Source organism: Aquila chrysaetos, chromosome 22, assembly GCF_900496995.4.
Source record: "Aquila chrysaetos chrysaetos chromosome 22, bAquChr1.4, whole genome shotgun sequence".
Lineage (NCBI taxonomy): Eukaryota > Metazoa > Chordata > Aves > Accipitriformes > Accipitridae > Aquila > Aquila chrysaetos.
This window is the reverse complement of record NC_044025.1, coordinates 18835353-18853092: the sequence shown is the minus strand read 5'-3', so window position 1 is coordinate 18853092 and position 17740 is coordinate 18835353. Positions and strand designations below refer to the sequence as shown.

General features: G+C 51.3%; 1 protein-coding gene across 1 annotated transcript in view; it reads left to right on the top strand.

Moving 5' to 3' along the window:
- The first annotated feature begins 1305 nt into the window (after positions 1 to 1305).
- The window catches only part of JADE2 (jade family PHD finger 2), an 80935-nt gene continuing 64500 nt past the window's right edge, over positions 1306 to 17740 (top strand). Inside the window, 3 exon segments of the mRNA XM_041119280.1 lie at positions 1306 to 1328; positions 5320 to 5377; positions 8383 to 8468. Of these exon segments, the coding sequence (XP_040975214.1) occupies positions 5320 to 5377; positions 8383 to 8468 (144 nt within the window). The 5' untranslated portion in view covers positions 1306 to 1328.

Below are 17740 nucleotides of genomic sequence, written 5' to 3'. Positions count from 1 at the left end.
GAAGGTGTTTCAAATAAGGTCTGGTCTTTGCCTTTCTCTGGGTACTTGGTACAAGGATTGGAGTGCCCATAGCTCCTGTTGATTTTCCTCTGAGTTGCGGATGCTCAGAGACCTGCAGGACAGGGCAGCCGACTGCGAGCGAGGAGCTGTGCCCTGTGTCCCTGCCCGCTCCCTCCTGCCCGAAGGCAGGGGTGGCCCCGAGTGCCCGCAATAACCTTTCTGATTACTTGTGCTCTGTCTGGGCTTGCTGAAGAAAAAACCGGATAATTAGAGGGTAACAAGTCAGAAGAGGCAAGCAAAGTTGTGAGTAGTAAAGCAAAAAAACCCAACCCCTTGTAGATGTGGAAAAAGGCAAAGCACAGGAAGTAAAGGAGGGCTTGTTTTGTTTTAAATTGAAATGAGATTAAATTTTGCCCCAGGGAGCCAAGACAGCCAGCAGACTTGCTGTGGAGAAGAGGAGGAATGGCTCGCTCTTCACCTGGGCAGTTGAGTTTTTGCTGAGGATGTTGGAGCTGACAGCAACCTGTGGAGGAGGCGGAGGGGCAGGCGAGCCCCGGCTGGCAGGGACAGGCTCCTGCTGCCCAGAAAATGAGTGTTTCTGGGTACCAGGATCGTGCCTTTCTGGATTTGCACTTTGCAGGGTTACCATCGAGGTTAAGAAAAGAGCAGTGCGGCTTCCCCCGAGATGCAAGGGCTGAGCACCAAGATTTGCTGGCGGTCTGTTGGCACAGCCGACGCGCATCCTTTGGGCGAAAAGTTTGTTCTTCTGTTACTGTGAAATTGGGGCTGTGCCTGCGTTGGGGGATGCTGCTGCTCTCTCAGAGCCTCCTATAGCAGCGCTTGGCTCCAAAATCATTAATGAGAAAAGGCAATCCGATGAGGACAACCCTCCTCCGGTATAAAGGCTGGGACCTTCCAGCCCTCCACCCTTCTTCTTATGCTTTCTAACAACTGGCTGGTATTCCTAGACAGAGCAAAGAAATAGTTAAAGCATGGAGAGCAGCCCCTCGACTCCATCCACCCGGGCGCAGGCGATGGATGGGACAGGGGCTCAGGGACCCGGGGGGGGGGGGGGTCCATGGGAGCAGGGGGGGTCCGGGCTGGCCGGAGCGGTGTGCATGCCGCTGGGGGCACTATTTTCTGTTTGTGTTCCTATTTCTGGGCTGGAAGAACAAACAGGGAAGTGGTTTTTCTGCAGTCTCATTGCAGCTCACAAACAGAGCACATAATTCAGCCGGTGTTGCTCAACTGTCACGGCGTCAGAGGTGACGGCGCAGGGGGACCGAGCACGGTGCATTCCTTAACGTGCGGGTGAGCGCTGGGAAGAGGTGATGACCAAATACTTTTTTTCTTTTGCTGCAACTTATGCAGGTTTCTGTGCCTGTTCCCTGTGGAAGCCAGCAGCGAGCGCAGGCACGTATGAATTTCTCTAGTTTGCTTGCCACAGTCCAGAATGGCTCATTCTTGCAAACAGCCCCTGCGCAGGGTGCTGCGATGCCATCAGGAGCTCCAAATCCCACGTGGACTTGACGTACGGAAGAGTTTGCAGGGAGCTGGGAAACGTCAGCGGATTCCCCAGAGCGCGGGGATCGTGGAGGGGGTCCGCAGAGGGTGAGGAGTTGTTTGAAGGCTGGCTGAGGCATTTTGGTTTAGCGTGCGTGGGAGCGAGCGGCTGGCCCAGGCAGCGAGGAGTGCCCAGGTGGGACAGGAGCTCAGGGTCTGGACATGCATCCCTCTGTACTGCTGCCTTTGCTTCTCCCAGGTTGCATGGGCTGGGCAAAATTGCATCTCCAAAAGGTCCTCTTCAAACCCCCCCTGCTGGGAGGCAGGACCAGGCAGCCCGAGGCCATCATCTCAATTTTACCGCCAATCCTGCTGCTAATTTGTCCAAGGCTCTAGTGATTTACATTTGTTTAGGCTGATGGAGGGCCATCATCTTCCTTGGTTTAGCATTTATCCGCCTTCCTCAGCTTGAACAAAGGCAATGCTAAACATGTGTTAGTTTGCAAGCAATTCCGTTTTTGGGTTTCCAGGCATTAGCGCAGGGCTATGCCTGTGGATTTGAGTTGCAGACACTTCAGGGGGATGTTCATTTGTTTATAAAAGAAACCCACATCTGTTTCTGTTTGAATTTTTTAAGCAAGCATACATAGAAACCTTTCTCTTGGTTTCTGGCTCTGTAAAAGCTAGATTTTGGGCCAAGTTTGACCTAAGAGCGACCTTTTCAAAGTATTACAAATTTTTTTGGTATTTGTTTATGACTTTAATAATGATGCCATGCGGGGAATGGGTCAGTTAAAGGTGAAATTAGCTTCTAATGTAAACAAAAGATTAATTTTGGAGCAGTATTTTGTGGAGACTTTAAATTGCTTAGTAGTACACCAACTGAATTGCTCCTGAGAGCTTGCTCCCAGCAAGGCTTGTTGGGGGCCAGAGCTGGGGCCTTGGGAGTACCAGGGATGTGGGCAATGGGTCCCCCCCCCCTGCCCTGGGTGCCGGAGGGGTGTCGGGAGCCTCCCCCAGCCACCATCAGACTTTATAACCCTGTGCTCCAGATGGGGAAATGGCCCAATTACCCTTCTTCTACAGTAAATTCCTCTGTTAAGTACCATGCGGTTTACTACTGTTTGGCTGCTCAAGAAGATGAGTCCTTCAGAAAACAGCATCTTCTTTGCACTGCCTGGAAGTTAACCATTTTCTGAAAGGGGCTGGTTGAGCCCTGTGGTTTTGGCCCCAAATTTCGCTCCCTTCAGGCACACGGTACCTTATGGGCTGTTGCTTGCCATCCCCTACCCAGGCAGTGGTTGCCTTTGAGTGCTGCTGTGTTCAGAGATGTCTGTACTTGGCTAGAGCCAGAATTTCATTCAGAGCAATTTAATGCAATTTGGTTCAGAGGATGCTGTCTTGGATCCTGCCAAACAGCGGCAAAATGATTTACGGAAGTAGGGCCACTATTTTACCTGCAATGTGTACCACTTTTGTATGTGAATATAAATTCATGCTGTTATATAGTGAGGGCCTGGAAGTGTGTTGTGTGGGTAGGTGTAGGACAGGAGCAGGGTGCAGGGACCAAGTTCGCTTAAGGGGAAGATCGGTGCATCTTCTCATATATATATTAGAGCCAAAACCAGTACCAGCATCCTGACATCTGTGCTACGCATTAATCGTATACCTTTTTCCCTCCCTTGGAAGGAGAGTGATGTCAATGACACTGTCTTGCTGTAAAGGCAAAGATGAGAAACAGTGGAAATGCCACTGCTTATCAGTAGTGTTCCTTTGCTTCAGCTCAGGTGTTTCTTTTCCCTGTTGACTTTGGCTTATTTAATCTCTGTGACTAGGAACTCCAGAATCAATAAAAGCATAGCTCCAGCTTTGTGCTCTGAAAGCCTGTTCGCCAGTAGGAACCAGTTTAAGAGGTTCAGGTAGAATTTCCACTAAAAGTAAGTAAACTGCAGTTAGAGCTATTTTCAATATAATTTTCCCCAAGCAAAATCTAATGGCTACTTGGAACAAGGCTGGTTTAATAACATGTGTTTCCCCTTGAATCACTGGGGGAAAGTATTGATATTGCCATATTCTTGAGGAATGTTTTAAATCATGTTTTGACAATGCCGTACCACAACACTGATAGTTAAAATGTTTACGATACTTTGTAGTATTATCCCTTATAATGGTGTGATAAAACATAGCACATATATTGTAAAATACAGGCATTGCAAGGGTTTTATATGCTTATGTGGAACTTTTCCTGTTGTTTGGGGGGAAATGGCATGCTCTAGCCTGCTATCCAGTCTGTGTGCTGCTATTACCTGCTGCGACCGAACCACACATAACCAGTGTTTTATTATATTATCATTCCCACTTATCGTTTGCGGAAGCAGTAGTGTGTATGCCATGTTAACAACCTTGGACTCTTACAAAATATCTCAGAAAGTACTAGGAACATTTCCACGAGATTGACGTTGTTTTCTGTGGGGGTATTTTAGCTCACAGCCTGTTGGGTAGTTGTCTGGTCCGTGGGTAGCCCTTTCCATCCAGAGCTCCCCAAGCCCTGTATTGGGGGCCACATTGATCAACCACCAGCCACATTGGTAAACTGGGGTCTTCAAAAGTTAAAATCTCTTTCTTCTTTCTCTCTTCTTTCTCTCTTCTTTCTCTCTTCTTTCTCTCTTCTTTCTCTCTTCTTTCTCTCTTCTTTCTCTCTTCTTTCTCTCTTCTTTCTCTCTTCTTTCTCTCTTCTTTCTCTCTTCTTTCTCTCTTCTTTCTCTCTTCTTTCTCTCTTCTTTCTCTCTTCTTTCTCTCTTCTTCCTCTCTTCTTCCTCTCTTCTTTCTCTCTTCTTCCTTTCTTTCTTCAAAGCACCTACTGGTACAGGTATTTGACTTTCAGCTCTGAGTGCTTGGTTCTTGAGGGGTGAGTTCAGGAGAACCTGCAGATTTCAAGCGGTTCTGTGGCTTGTTCAAAGGCACAAAGCAAATCAGCAGCCAAGCTTGAAACGGCTCTCCTGTCCTCCTAAGCGGTGCGGTGGTACCCAACTGCTGTGGTTTTGTCTCTGAGAGGATGGAGAAGTCACAGCAGCTGGGCAGAAGCTGCTTGCTGACCCCCCCGGGAGCTGCGGTGCTGGCGGTGGGCTGCACGGCTGTGCCGAAGCAGGCAGAGCAGCACTGGGTGATGGGAAGCGTGCTTCGGGCTTGGCTAGCGCATGCTGGCTGTGTGACAGATATACCAGAAGTCTTAAAAGGAGTAGATACCGCCTGAGTGGGAAGATGAGTCAGAGGGTAAAACCCCGGTCTCATTGTACTCGGGGGTCCTCTTCAGCTCCGGGATGCTCGGACTTCCCCTGCAGACATACTGAGAGTGCGCGCAGTTTCCATTCTTCTGTCTGCGCGCCTCTCAAATTTGCAGCCCAGACGGGTGGTTCATGTCTTTTGTCCCGTCCAGCAGTGCCGTGGTCCGTGGTGGGGCATCCTCCGGTGACGATGCTCTTGCAGAGGGAGAGGGAGGCATTTGGTAGCGAATCCCCGCATAGGCAAATTGCCATGCAAAGCTGAGTGATGAAAGTGTACTCGCTGTACCTCCTAGGAGTGGGGAAAGCTGGTGGAGAGACACCGATACCCTTAAAGTTTTTTAAAAAAGCCCTGTGAGGATTGTTTTCTTCCTTTTTTTAAGCCCCTGGGTAGTTGTCTGTCCTGAGGGTAAGTACTGGCTCGTGCTGCTGGGATAACACAACACGGTGTGCGGATATTCAGAGATAGCAGTGATTTGGTGCTGAGATGAGTTTCCTAGGCATTAAGTGTAATGTTCAATTTCTTTTGTTACAGATGGAAGAAAAACGACGCAAGTACTCGATCAGCAGTGATAACTCAGACACCACTGACAGTAAGACCTTTAATTCAAGGCTTTGAACGAGATAACTAAGCAATTCACCTCCAGCAGGGAAAACGCTTGAATAATTACTTTGCAAAGAGTGGAGGATACTGCATTTACTGGGAAGTGTCTGCACAATGAACTGTGCGCGGGGCTGGGTTTGTCAGAAATGCAGCAACAAGCTGATATCAATTTAAAGCCCGGCTGTGGCTCCTCTTAACTGATGAGAGTGTCTCCCTCGTGTGAGGAGTCTGGGCGAGGGAGAGCTGTTGATTGCAAATCTGCTAACGAAGCAAACACCCTTTGTAGACAAGTTGTCCTTTCCTGTGAGCTGCAGCCTGAGACTAGTTAGCTCTTGACTGAGTTGTACTGGGGTAAAGGGAAGTTTTTACTGGAGTCAGGGTAAAACCGGAGCCGCCTTGTTCCCTTCTTGCGAGCTGAAGAGTGACGTGGGAAAAGGGATAAGGCTCAAGCCAGCAAAGCTTGCAAGCCCACGCTTGCTTTTCAACATCTACCTCACTTCATCCTCATTCAGGAAAGCACAGAAGCATGTGCTCAACAATAAACATGTGCAAGTGTGCTGAATTTTGGCTATAAATAGAGCGCTTTCCTCTCCCACTTATTCCAGGGTTTCACCCACTGCAGACATACCACAGTGCCTTAGTGTTCAGTACCCTCGAGGCACTAGTCTAATCCCTTGTCTGGGCTCCGGAGTTTCCTACTAGTTGCTCTTGGTTTCTTACGAATGTCACAGTAATTTCATCTGGGCCGTGCTGGGAATTTGCTCTCCACACTTTACAGGATCTGGCTGCTGGATATCCGAGAACGAAAGGGACTTTGCTAAAGACACTAAACTTCTGGGCCTTTTCCTAACAGGATGATGGGGAGATTACAGGGGGTTATGGAAAGGCTGATCTTGCTGGGTTTGGCTGCCGTTCCCACAGCTTTAGCCAAAAAAATTGTCAGCGTGAGCGGAGTTTGCACCACTGCTGCCGACGGGAACCTGCTGTTTGGCTGCTGGAGGGGACCCCCATTCTGGTGGAGCCCTGGGGGGGTCTGGGGGCTGAGCCGTGCCTATGGAAAGTGTTTCAGGCTCTGTCAACACTGCTGGCTTCTCGTAAAATAAAACATCTCTATCTCAGAAAGGGGTTTGTTTTGGAAGCCGTGCTCCAAACTTCCCGTCTCCTAATCCCCAGATGCTCAAAGGCTTACCAAGCCGAGCCGCGCTAGCTGGCTTCTCTGCCTTTCGGGGGTAAGGCATCTTTAATCACGGTATTAAACAACATGGCCTTATCTCTATTGGGTTTGGATATTTATGCTGCAGGTGATATCTAAGCTGTTGACAAATGCTCTCCTGCAGGATAATTGTAAACAAAGTGATGACCTTCTTTTTTATGCCTCTGCCAGGGAAGGATGGTAGTGGCATGTTATCTAAGTCTACATACTTGTAGCACCACATTGTAGCTTGAGAAGAGGGGGCAAGGTGGAAAGTAGTGACTCGATCTCTCAGTGTAAACTGCAGATCTGCTGCTGCAATGCTTTGAGCAGCTTGCCGAATAAAGCGGCATTTCGCAGCGGCTGCAGCGTAGGGACTTCTGCTGTGGGCTTTGCCTACGCAGTCCTGTGACGTACTGAAATGATAAAAAAAATGCATTTGCGTTGAGCCCACTTTAATGACACCTAGCCTGACACTGCAGTCAGAAAAACAGCTGTCCTTCGGGAATGACTGATGCCATCAGACCTGGTCTTGATTTTACGAAGTATAAGAAAGGGGCTTTATCAAGTAAAAGAGTGCAGGGTGAACTAGTGCCTCTTCCCCTGCAAGCAAAATCAGGCATGTGAGATTTATCTGGGCTCATGAGGGACTCAATTGCCTGAGCTGGCGGAGGGAGGCACATTTCCCAGCGCGGTAGTCCTGCACCCGGGACAGCCCTGGTCCCTTGTGCCAGCTCAGCTCCTGGCCAGGGCCCCTCCTGAAGTCCTTGCGTGCATGGCTCCATCGTGTTTGGCAGTTGCTTATGTGCACAGTGGTGTTTCCTCCTATTCAGCCATCCAAGGGTAAAATCAGTGTTAAATAGGCCTATCGATAGTGAATTTGTTGCACCCTGACAAAAGCATTTTTATATAGTGGAACCTGGAGGGGTCCTGCTATGCAGAAGACCCAACTGTCATCATTATTATAAAAAGATTTCAATAATTAGTTTATTGTTTATTATTACCAAATACAAACAGCTTTTTTTTTTTTTTTTTTAAGTGATAGTAACACGTACAGGTTGGAAATAGAGATTAGTAACATAATGGTCCCAGCACATTTCAGGTGTTAGCTTCCCTTGCCTTGTGGAGGTGGTAGTGGTGATGCTGATACTGCTCCAGTCAGGATGATGAGAGTCCATTCGTAATACTCTGAGAGTAAAGCAATCCCAAAGCAAATGCTGCCTTACTACTGAAAAGTGTAAAGTGCATTCACTCGATGTGTCCTGTTGTGTGGTTCCCACTAGATGCTGAACAGCACACAGGCGTGGAAATTACTAGTCCTGGCGTGGGCAGAGGAGTTTTACCCAACTTGGTCAATATTTTTGACCAGGGGGTCTGAAGTCCTCGAGCAGTTCAGATGCTTGTCTTTAAGCATCCTTGTTAGAAATTTTTTAGTCTTATCTCCTTAATTCCTGATCCCAATAGACTCCTGATTCCAGGAGTGAGCCCTGGCTCATTCCCTCTTAGAAGCTGTTCTTTCTCGTGACTTTGGGTTTCTCATTTCTGATGTCTGCATTTGAAAAAAGTGTTTTTAAATTTCAGAGGCCTCTGTTTCATCTATAGCAGCAGGAAAGTGATCATCTATTTTGGCGAAGTACCCTGGGACGTGCACAAAAATAGTGCCATGTCAAGGTATTACTGCCTCTTAGCGTTGACCCAAAGTGTTAGTTGAGGCTGTAGTAGCAGCAGCGGGGCTGGTGACAAAGACACGGAAAAAACTTTGTCTCTTTTCCAGGTAACCTGTCTCTGTTGCCTCGTTGCAGGTCACACCACGTCCGCCTCCAGATGCTCCAAAATTCCGAATACCAAATCCACCTGGTCACGGCAGAAGGAGAAGAAGCCCTCTGAGGTAGGCGGGCTTTTAGGCTTTTGCCAAAGGAGAGCTTTTCCCCCGGGGCCGTGCTTGCCCAGGTGTGGTGGCAGCCGGCGTGCCCACGGCTGGCCGTGGCCGGTGGGTGCCGGGACAGGGCATCCTCCAAGAAGGTGCAGAGCCAGCCTCAGCCTCGTGCTCGGCTCTGCGGGGAGGGAGCAGGCGGAGGTACCCGGTGGGCATCTCTGATGAAGGGTGGGGGGTCCTCGAGCCCACTCCATCCCTGTTGATGGAAGCGGGGAGAGGTTGAGTTCGGTGGGATTGGGAGGTCCTGCAGCGTCGGGGTGGCTGCGTGCTGAGGTTCCCCTGTTTGGGTGCCTGCCTGGATGCCCTTTCATTAATGGCACGGGTCGTAGCGCTGGTGCCAGGGGAGGGTGGCTTGCTGGCGTGGAGGCTTCTCCCCGTGAATAAGTGGGGGGTACAGAGAGCCGTGAAATGAGAGACGGCACAGCCGAGTTGCAGATTGTGTTTGTGTTGGTTTCCTCCTGTCGCGGGCTTCAAGGGCATTAAGCTGAGACCCTTGGTGTCTGACCTCGCTGCAGGGTTTTCCATCGCTCCTAGCTGGTACGGGCAGCGCTGCCCACCCCGGGGGGGGACATTGCCCAGGTCGCCCCTGCCCGCTCTGCGGTGCGGGGTCTGGGACCGGGTCGGGAGGAGAGGTGTTTCCCGAGGACCGTGCTGGAAGGTACGATGCTCTGCCCCGTTTTCCCTCACGTGCCTTGGATACGTTTCCACTGGACGTGGAAACTATACTAGGCATGAGCCGCTGTTGTAGCAACTGCAGGGTTTAGCGGTGGTCATCTTCATTTCAAGAGCAGCGTGAGCGAAGCCAGAGGGACATTGTTCTCACATTCCCTTTCCTCTGGACCGGGGTCCGGAGTCAAACGGAGCTAGGTTTAGAAGCAGGTGAAGCTGGCATGGCCAGTGCTTGCTCGCAGGCTGTAAACTCCTTCCCAAGCCCCCACGTTACGCCTCGCCTGAGGCTGTGGGCCAGTAAGCACAAACCTCTCTTAACATCCCCCCTTTGCGTCAAGCTGAGTAGAGATTTTGAGGTTTTCCTGTGGTCACTGCCTGAATTACAGCTGCACTTAGTTCTTACCGCTCTGACAGATTTACATCGATATATCTAACGTGTTGGCGGTGGACAGAAACTTAAAAAGTCCGAGTTGTTTGTGCCTTGGGTAAAGAGAGGGGATGAAAAGCTGTTATTACCGGCTGAGGTAATTGGAAACACTCCAGTGAGCAAAGACCAGGGGTGCAGATGTCACTGGCTGCTGACAAGGCTGTCAGAAAGTTGTGCATTAGGGCTGGTAATGTCATTTTTTGCTTGTAGATGTGTCTCTTGAAATGGGCAAGGGGGTGTATTCTGTGAGCTGAATCCCCCATTGAAAAATTGAAGCATTTAGGGCATCTCCTCCTCCTGGGACACCGTTACTCCCTCTCTGAAATAACTGCCCATCCCTGTGCCCAATGCGTCCGTGAAGGCATCAGATTAGCTGTGTAGGTGTCTCCAGGAGTCCCGCGGAGATGCCTGGCGTTAGACCTGGTTAGATGCGCGAGGATGTGACTCATGCGTCACCAACAGTGCCATACGTGCCACCCTGTAAAGTCCTCCTCCAAGAGAGCCTGTGTTGGGAGATCTCTTTCTGCATCACTGGTACAGACACGCTTTTGTCTTTAATATGAATTGGCTTTATCAGCCAGCTAGGAGTTTACCTGGCTGTTAATGAAGTTACTGGATATAAGTCCAAGACTCTAAGTGAAAATGCTTCTGCACTTGATGAAGGATGGTCAGACCCGGATCCAAGTTTTGCTGCTCTACAACAGCTGGAGTGAAAACTAGATCTTAGTCCACGGCACCCAGGGAGACGTCAGATGTGGGGCCTGCAGCGGCCAGGCTCATCCCTCTGCTTCATGCTCTGGTATGTCCAGAGGATGGTTCTCAGTGAAATGTAGCTCTGGAACAAATAAAGTGGAGCAAAAGCTTAACAGTGCCCAGCTTAGCAACAGTTGAGACAGAAAGTGAACCCCGGTGGCATATCTGAACTGAAACTCCAGGGGAATTCGGGGAGGCGATGTGTAATTACTCAAGCTGGAGTTCGGCCAGGATGCTCAAGCTGACAAACCATCTTTTACAAAAGCGTGGTGGGAACGTGAGCAGATGGGAGCGGTCCAGATCTCAGCTTTACTCCCCTTACCCTGCATCTCCCCCGCGGCTGCTGGCATCCAGCTCTGCTTGAATTCAGCTGAATCCCAGGAGTCGGGAGAGTGTGTCCCTGGGGTTGGACACAGGATTGCCCGCACAGCAGGTCCGAGACCCGTAGCGGTGTGTGGTAATGGTTTGGAGGTTGCTCCAGTGAGTGCCGGTTTATGGATTTCCTCTATGACAGCATCTTCCAAACTTTTCCACGAGTGACCCAACTTTGCTCTTGCCCTGAGCACCGGTGAACCCGTCTGGTCCATGTGTGGGATCCACTGCCCGTCATCTGTGAAACGCTGCGGAGTTTGGCATGTCCCGTGGGATTTCTCACAGCAGCCCTGGAGGATTTCAGGTGCGGACTGGGATGGGCGTCGTGTCCCGCTGGAGCAAGTACTGAGAAGTGTAAAACAAACCACACCACTGTCAAACTACTTCACATGAAGTAGCGAAGTACCTTTCTCTTTGCTACCCCGTTGAGGATGGAACCACGGGAGGGTGACTGGGAGAGCATGATGAATGTCTTATCAGATGTTGAACCCCCCCGGGGCAGTCTGCCCCAGGCTTTTTGGGGCTGGACAAGCCTTTTCAAACAGTAACTCAAACTCCAGGTTTACACATGGCTTGTAGTTTCATCAAGAGCTGAGCTGCTGTCCAGGTGCAGAGGGTCCGGGCACATCCCGATGGGCGGCGATGCTGGAGGACGGGCTGGGGGGAGCGGGGGGGGTTTGTGTGCGTGGGGAACCGCCGAGCTCTCCTGCCCCTCTCAAAGTCACGTCCCCGATTCTCTGCGAGCTGCCGTCCGCATTCCCCCTGACAACCCGAGCAGGAGATAAAAAAATTAAAAGCATTAGTGTTACATAGTTATTAGCCAGGTCAGGGGGTGATGTTTGTTATGAAAGACTCTGTGAGAAGGGATTAACTATACACATTAAAAACCACCCTATACAAGGCATCTGGAAAAACAAGCTTCTTAACATGGAAAAGTACTGAGCTGTTTGTAAACATCCGCGAAGGGGGCCATTGCCAGGGAGGGTGATTATATTTATCTGTGCCTGTCACGGGGCTCTGCCCGGGCTCTTGCCTGACGTGTCCCAGGCACCAGGCCTCCGTCTGGGCTGTCTCCCTTGCAGAGGTGACAATTGTCCTCCCCTGCCCCACGCCTGGGCAGCGGAGACCTGGGGCAGAGCCCCGGCGCGATGCCGATGGTGCTGCGGGCACGGGCACGGCTCTCCTGCCCTGCCTTTGCCTGTAGGCAGAGGATGGATGTGGGCAGCTGCCAGCAGCTTCGCGCATCTGCAGCGATAGCAGTCTACCAATCTGGTCATTTTAATTAATCTCGTTAGAGCTCGTTGTGTCTCTGAACCTGGCTTCAAACGGAGCGTGGTGGCCGGTACCCATCCGGGGGTGCCGCCGGCCGAGGAGATGCTGGTCGTGCTCCCTGCCCCAGGCGCTGGAGGGAGGGGGATGCTCGCTCGGGTCCTCCCTGTCTTGGATGCTGAATCTGCAGCGGGGAATAAGACGTGCCTGAAGTACGGATTTCTCTTTCTTTTAGTGGCGTATTGGTGCAATCCTGCCCCCAGCTATAGTACTGCTGGGGATACGAGCGCAAGCCTCGCCGGTTAGGCTGCAGTCATCAAGCCCTCTCTCCTGTTTCTGACAGGGAACAGTTGTCAGTGTCTAAGGAGAGAATATAAGAACAAGGCAAGTGTGTAATGATAGTCGCCGGTTCTATCTGCCAGCTCCCAGCCATCAGCGGCCTGGGGACTCCCTCGGATGCTGCCTCTGAGTCACTGCCTTAGCCGGTGTGTTAGTCATTAGCTCCTGAACTATTTGGGATCCAGAACACTACCCTGCAGTGAGTTACACTGCTAGAATATATTGTAGGAGAAAAAAACAACAACCTGCTTTTTTGTGCAAACCACCTGCCTGACACCCCTCCAGCCGTCCCTTTTCCAAGCCGAAGAGCCCTGCGCGGTCTCGGCTCTCCCCTGCGGGTGCTGCTCATCTCACCGGACATCCTCATCGCCCTCCTCCTTCGGTCCAGACCTTCTGGAGACGAGGGGACCGCAGCTGCAGGCAGGGTTCAAGATGAAGGGGAAACCACAAATTTATACAATTTACATTATTTTCTGCTTGCCTTGTTTAGATACTACTTCCGTGTTTTGAAAGATCTCTTTTTATATCTCTTTACAAGGTTTTAACCCTTTTAACAAACATCCTCATTGTTTCCCTTCTAAAAAGTAATTCTTAGTGCATTAGATCTTGGTTTTTTTTTCCCTGCGATGGGTATGTAATGGCCCAGTGTGAATTTAGTCCCTGCACTCTCCATGCTTGAAGAAGGGCTTTTATAAATATGGCCAAGCAAGACTGGACATGCTTTTACTGGGCTGGATGAGGAGAAAATCCATCTCTGTTGAAAGGTTTGACTGCGGTGGCTTTGTCACTTCTCCCACGCTGGCGTGGGGATAACAGATTAATATCATTGTCTTCTGAATGCTGAGAAGGGCCAGACAAAAATGCTTCTTGTTCCTATTTTAAATTCTGTTGTTCATTGAATCTTTAACATTCAGCATTTCGAGAGGAAACAAGACTAGATAAAGAGATAGCAGGCTGGCTCCCAAATGAACACGAGAGTAAGTATTTTTTTCCCCACAGGCAGATAATATCACTGCTTACAAATACACACCAGGCATTGCTGCATTTCGGAGCCTCGCTACTGAATATTGCCGCTCGTCTCGTTTTGGAAAGGGCTGGAAAAATGTGATATAACGGCAGGGAAACGGGGCTGGGGGGGCTGGAGGGGAGCTGCCTGGGCAGCCGAGGGCTGCACCCACAGAGGTACCAGCTCAAGCTGATACGAAGACAGTTTGTACAACCAAAAACTACTCCCAGGGCTCCCATTGTTCCCGTTGTTTTCTCTTTCTCTAAAAATCCTTGTGACTCATGAGCTACAGCAAACAATTTTATGCTTGAGAGAGTGAAGGGCTAATAGTGCTAGCTGGAAACGAGGAGGGAGCCCTGCAAACGAGGCAGCCGGAGACTCCCCTGCTCCCGGTGTGGATGGAGGCAGGGATTTATGGCCGGGGAGAGGGGTACGCGGGACACGACTGCCAGGACTGCAGTCGGGGGAAAAAAAAAAAAGTGTGTTGAACCGAAACCTAAAGAAAACCTGTTATCTCGGCGTCAAAAAGCACTCCAACGTCCCTCGTGCGGTGTCCCGCTGCTGCCCGTCCTTCAAAGCGATGCTCGGAGCGCCAAGCCGCCTGCGCTCGCTACGGAGGGGTCGTCTGTGCGAGATCCCGCATCGCTGCTGCGGATGCGAGGGCTTCGTGGGAGGACTGCAGATTTGTCGGGTTATAGGAGGGAACAGATTCACATGTGAGATTTCAGATGCAGGCTGTGGCCAGTCCATTCCTGCTTCTGTCCACCCTCTCCCTTCCACCATGCACTTGATTTTGATGATGGGCTTCATTTCTCTTACATTTTGCACCAGTGCTGTGCGGTGTGGAGTGCTTTGGAAAGGGTTTTTTTTTTTTTGCTAAAACTTTTCCAGGGATACAGATGTTTTTGTGTATAAACAAAATTGCATCCCATCCCAGGACAGGGAGGAGGGATGGAGCTTGTCCCGCTGCCCCAAGAGCAAGGTCTAAAAGCCCCAAGGTCAGCTGGGTGCAAACGCAGGGGAAAATGCGTAACACAATTCCTGCTGACTCGGAAAGCCTCGTGAGCAGGGATCCGGCCTGCTGGAGCCCATCTGTGTTTGGCTGAGCCGCCTGGTCCCTTCGGAGCCGGTTTTCACCCGCGCTGGTTTGCAGCAGGCGCCTGGAGCCGGCGGCCCCGGCTGCATACCCGTGTTGGGGTGATGCCGAGGCCGTGCCGCCTCGTCGGGTGCGATCGGCTGTGCCGGATCCTGCGCGGCAGTCCCGGGGCTGGCTGCTCTTTTAAAAGCTAATTAAAACCAGTGCTAGATGAGTTTTTTTCTTTTCATTTCGATTTAAAGCCCAAAACAGATACAGCTTTTTGGCTCTCGCCCAGGAGGTGGTTTCGTACAAGCGGAAAGTTGTTACCGCGGGATCTGAATTTGGTGTTTTCGGGTCGGTATTTGGGGCTAAGGGAATAATTGGCAGGCTCAGAGCTACAGTGCAGTCGCTTGAAAAGCTGAGTCCTTGACAGAGCACGTAAAGCGGGAGCTGAATGGCGGTGAGATTGCAGGGTCACTTTATTAGAGGGGCTTGAGAGTGAGTCAGAGAACCTGGAAATCGATACGAGGATTTGGCGGAGAGGCTCGGAGAGGGGCCGGTTGGCTGCGGGGGAGAGGCGGAGGAGGAACGCTGCTGCACAGCGGCACAGCCTGCGAGTCCTTCGCTAAGGGAGGGATGGGAGCGCGGCGTTTCTGATGCCTCGCGGCATGCCCATCGCCCTTCCCGCCGCAGCGTGCGCCCTGGCATCTCCTCCCAGGGGTAGGTGTTTCTCTCTGAGGTTCTCCAAGCGCTGGACGCATGGATGCTGGTCCACGGGAGAGTTCCTGGAGGTGCCTTGCAGCCGTCTGAGGGTGCAGGGAACGACGGAACGGCCGCGTCTGGCGGGTGAAGCAGCAGATCTGCGAGGTGGAGCGGCCCGATGTACGAGGTGCTGGTGGCTCAGGGAGGAGCTGAATCCAACCCCTGCCTCGCAGGTCCCTGCCATAACCACAGGAGCATCCTTCCCACGCCAGGCTGGAGTGGAGTGAAGCATTAGGCTGTGAAAATTGGAAGACGTGTTATATTTAATCAGCTCGGGGGTTTTTTACATTTTTTTTTTAGAGAGGAAATCCATACAGCTTTTGCTTCACAACAGCAGATTACAGAAATAACAAAAAATACTGTTGTATTGTTGGGGAATGCGATGGCTTTGGTATCCCAGTGACTTTTCACGTTCCTGGACCACCGGGACCAGCTGTCCTGGGGAGGCAGTCAGTCCAACACCGCAAACTGGTGGGCTGAAAGGATGGGGAAATAGTAGAGATCAGTAACTCAGGCTTGCCCGGCCAGTGAGATGTGAGTGCCGAGGGTAACTTAAAGGCTTACAGACCTTGGAAACGGAGCTGACCCAGAGCGGCTGGATTCGCGGGACCAGGCTGTGGCTGGCAGCCGTGCTGGGACAGGAGGGGTGAGCTCGAGCCTGCGACTGCCCAGTAGTTCTTCGGTCCAGGGAGCAAGAACTGCCTAGAAGTTGTTTCCTACACAAAAGGATCTGGATGGGACTGTGTCAGGCAGCTTCTCCACACAGCTGGTGGTAAGCTGGAGCAGCAGGAGCTCTGTGTTGGTGGCCCGAGGTGCTGGGGGGGGAGGTCGGTGTGATCACACTGGGAATTAACCCGCCGCCTCGTGAATGAGCGACGTGGATGTGAGCAGGGGAAGCGGGCTGGGAGGGCGAGACGTGAGGCCGATGGGTTGCTTTGGGAATGGCAGTGGAGGTGATGGAAGCCGCTGCAGCGATTGCTGCTTTCAGACAGTACTTGATGGTTTGCCGCTCCTGCCTCGTTGGGTACACGCGTGCCGAGGAAGGGTATCTTCAGGAGTATTTTTATCCATTCTTACTCTTTCTCCATCACTGTAATATCCACAGACACCTGCATTTTGCATGTTACAATCTGGTGCTCTGCAGGCAGTGTGGGAAGGCGGCGGTGGGTGCAGCGGGACCCGTGGCGGGGTGCAGGGCTGGTCTTGCCGTGGGTGCCCAGCGCTGGCAATGGGGAGCGAGAGGTGCAGCCCCCAGCAGGAGCTGCCAGATTCACCTTCCTGCTGCAGCTCCCGGATCGTTGGGCACCTCCCTTCTTTTTGCCTTTTCCTTCTGCCCTGCCGCGAAACACTCTCCTTGGCTCATCCGTGCGGCTGTGGGATCAGTGGGGACCAAGAGACAGGGTTTCTCCCTGTGCCTTTCTGCTGCCTGGGGTGCGAGGCTGCACGAGCACGCCGACCCCGACTCCTGGTCCCTCTCGCTTGGCAGTACGAAGGCAAAAACGTCTTGGGATTTTGCAATTTCATGTTCTTTTTCCCCATCTTTAAAGCTGACGATAGCGAAGGGTGAGGCTGGCCCCTGGGCATCGGTGCGATGCATCTCTGAGCATCGCTGAAACCTGCCTGAGGTTCCCGAGCAAGCGGAGGTAATAAAGTGAACGTCTCGGTTTGGCCTTCCCCGTTGCCGGCAGATCGATAGGCAATAAACTGGATCCCACTGCCGGGCTGGAAGGGGAGGACGGAGCCTGGCCAGGGCTGCGGCGGTGGCGGGGGGAGCGGGGAGCGGAGCAGCCTGGCCTTGGAGACAATTTGTCAGCTCCTGCGGCCGGGGAGAAACAGTAAACAGTCCTATTGAGGGAAAATTGCTTGTTTTGTGGTACCCAACTTTCTCTTCACCGCCAGGTCCTCGGTTCATCAGTGCCCAATTTATCCTTTATTTGGTTTTCATAAATAATTCAGAAGAGTTTGAGTAGAATAATTGAGTCTTTTGCCAACCCTAATCCCAGACAATTCAAAACAAAAAGACATTTAGATTACAATTTGAGCGTATTAGCTGTTGGGAGATTTCCAGACAACTGATCTGCTTTCCTTTACAATTTCTGTGCCGTTCTATCATTTCTAAAGTGTTCTGCTTTGATAGTTAATAATTTGAGCATTTCCAGTTCTTCATGAAAAGACAGAGGCATCGCTGTGATAAAGTGCGTGCGTGCGTGCTGCCTTTGGATGGGCGAGCTTATCTGTTTTCCAAGAAGGACTAAATAAATGAAGTAGCGAGATTGCAAATCCAGCCTGCGATGTGTCTTATCATCTTCAGGGAAATAGATACAATCGTGCTTATTTGGCTTAAAATTAAAACTAAGCTTCTATACTGATGTGAGCTGAAGAGCCAGAGGGGATGAATTTGGGGAAGACTTAATGCAGGAAAACACGAGCCTGGGATCCACACCGTGCAGAGGGGAGAAATTACACCGAGGGCTGATGCCGTTGCTGCGTTTTCCAACGCGGAGGCTGCGAGGTACGCGCAGCGGTTTGCCGGAGGGTTTTGCATCTGC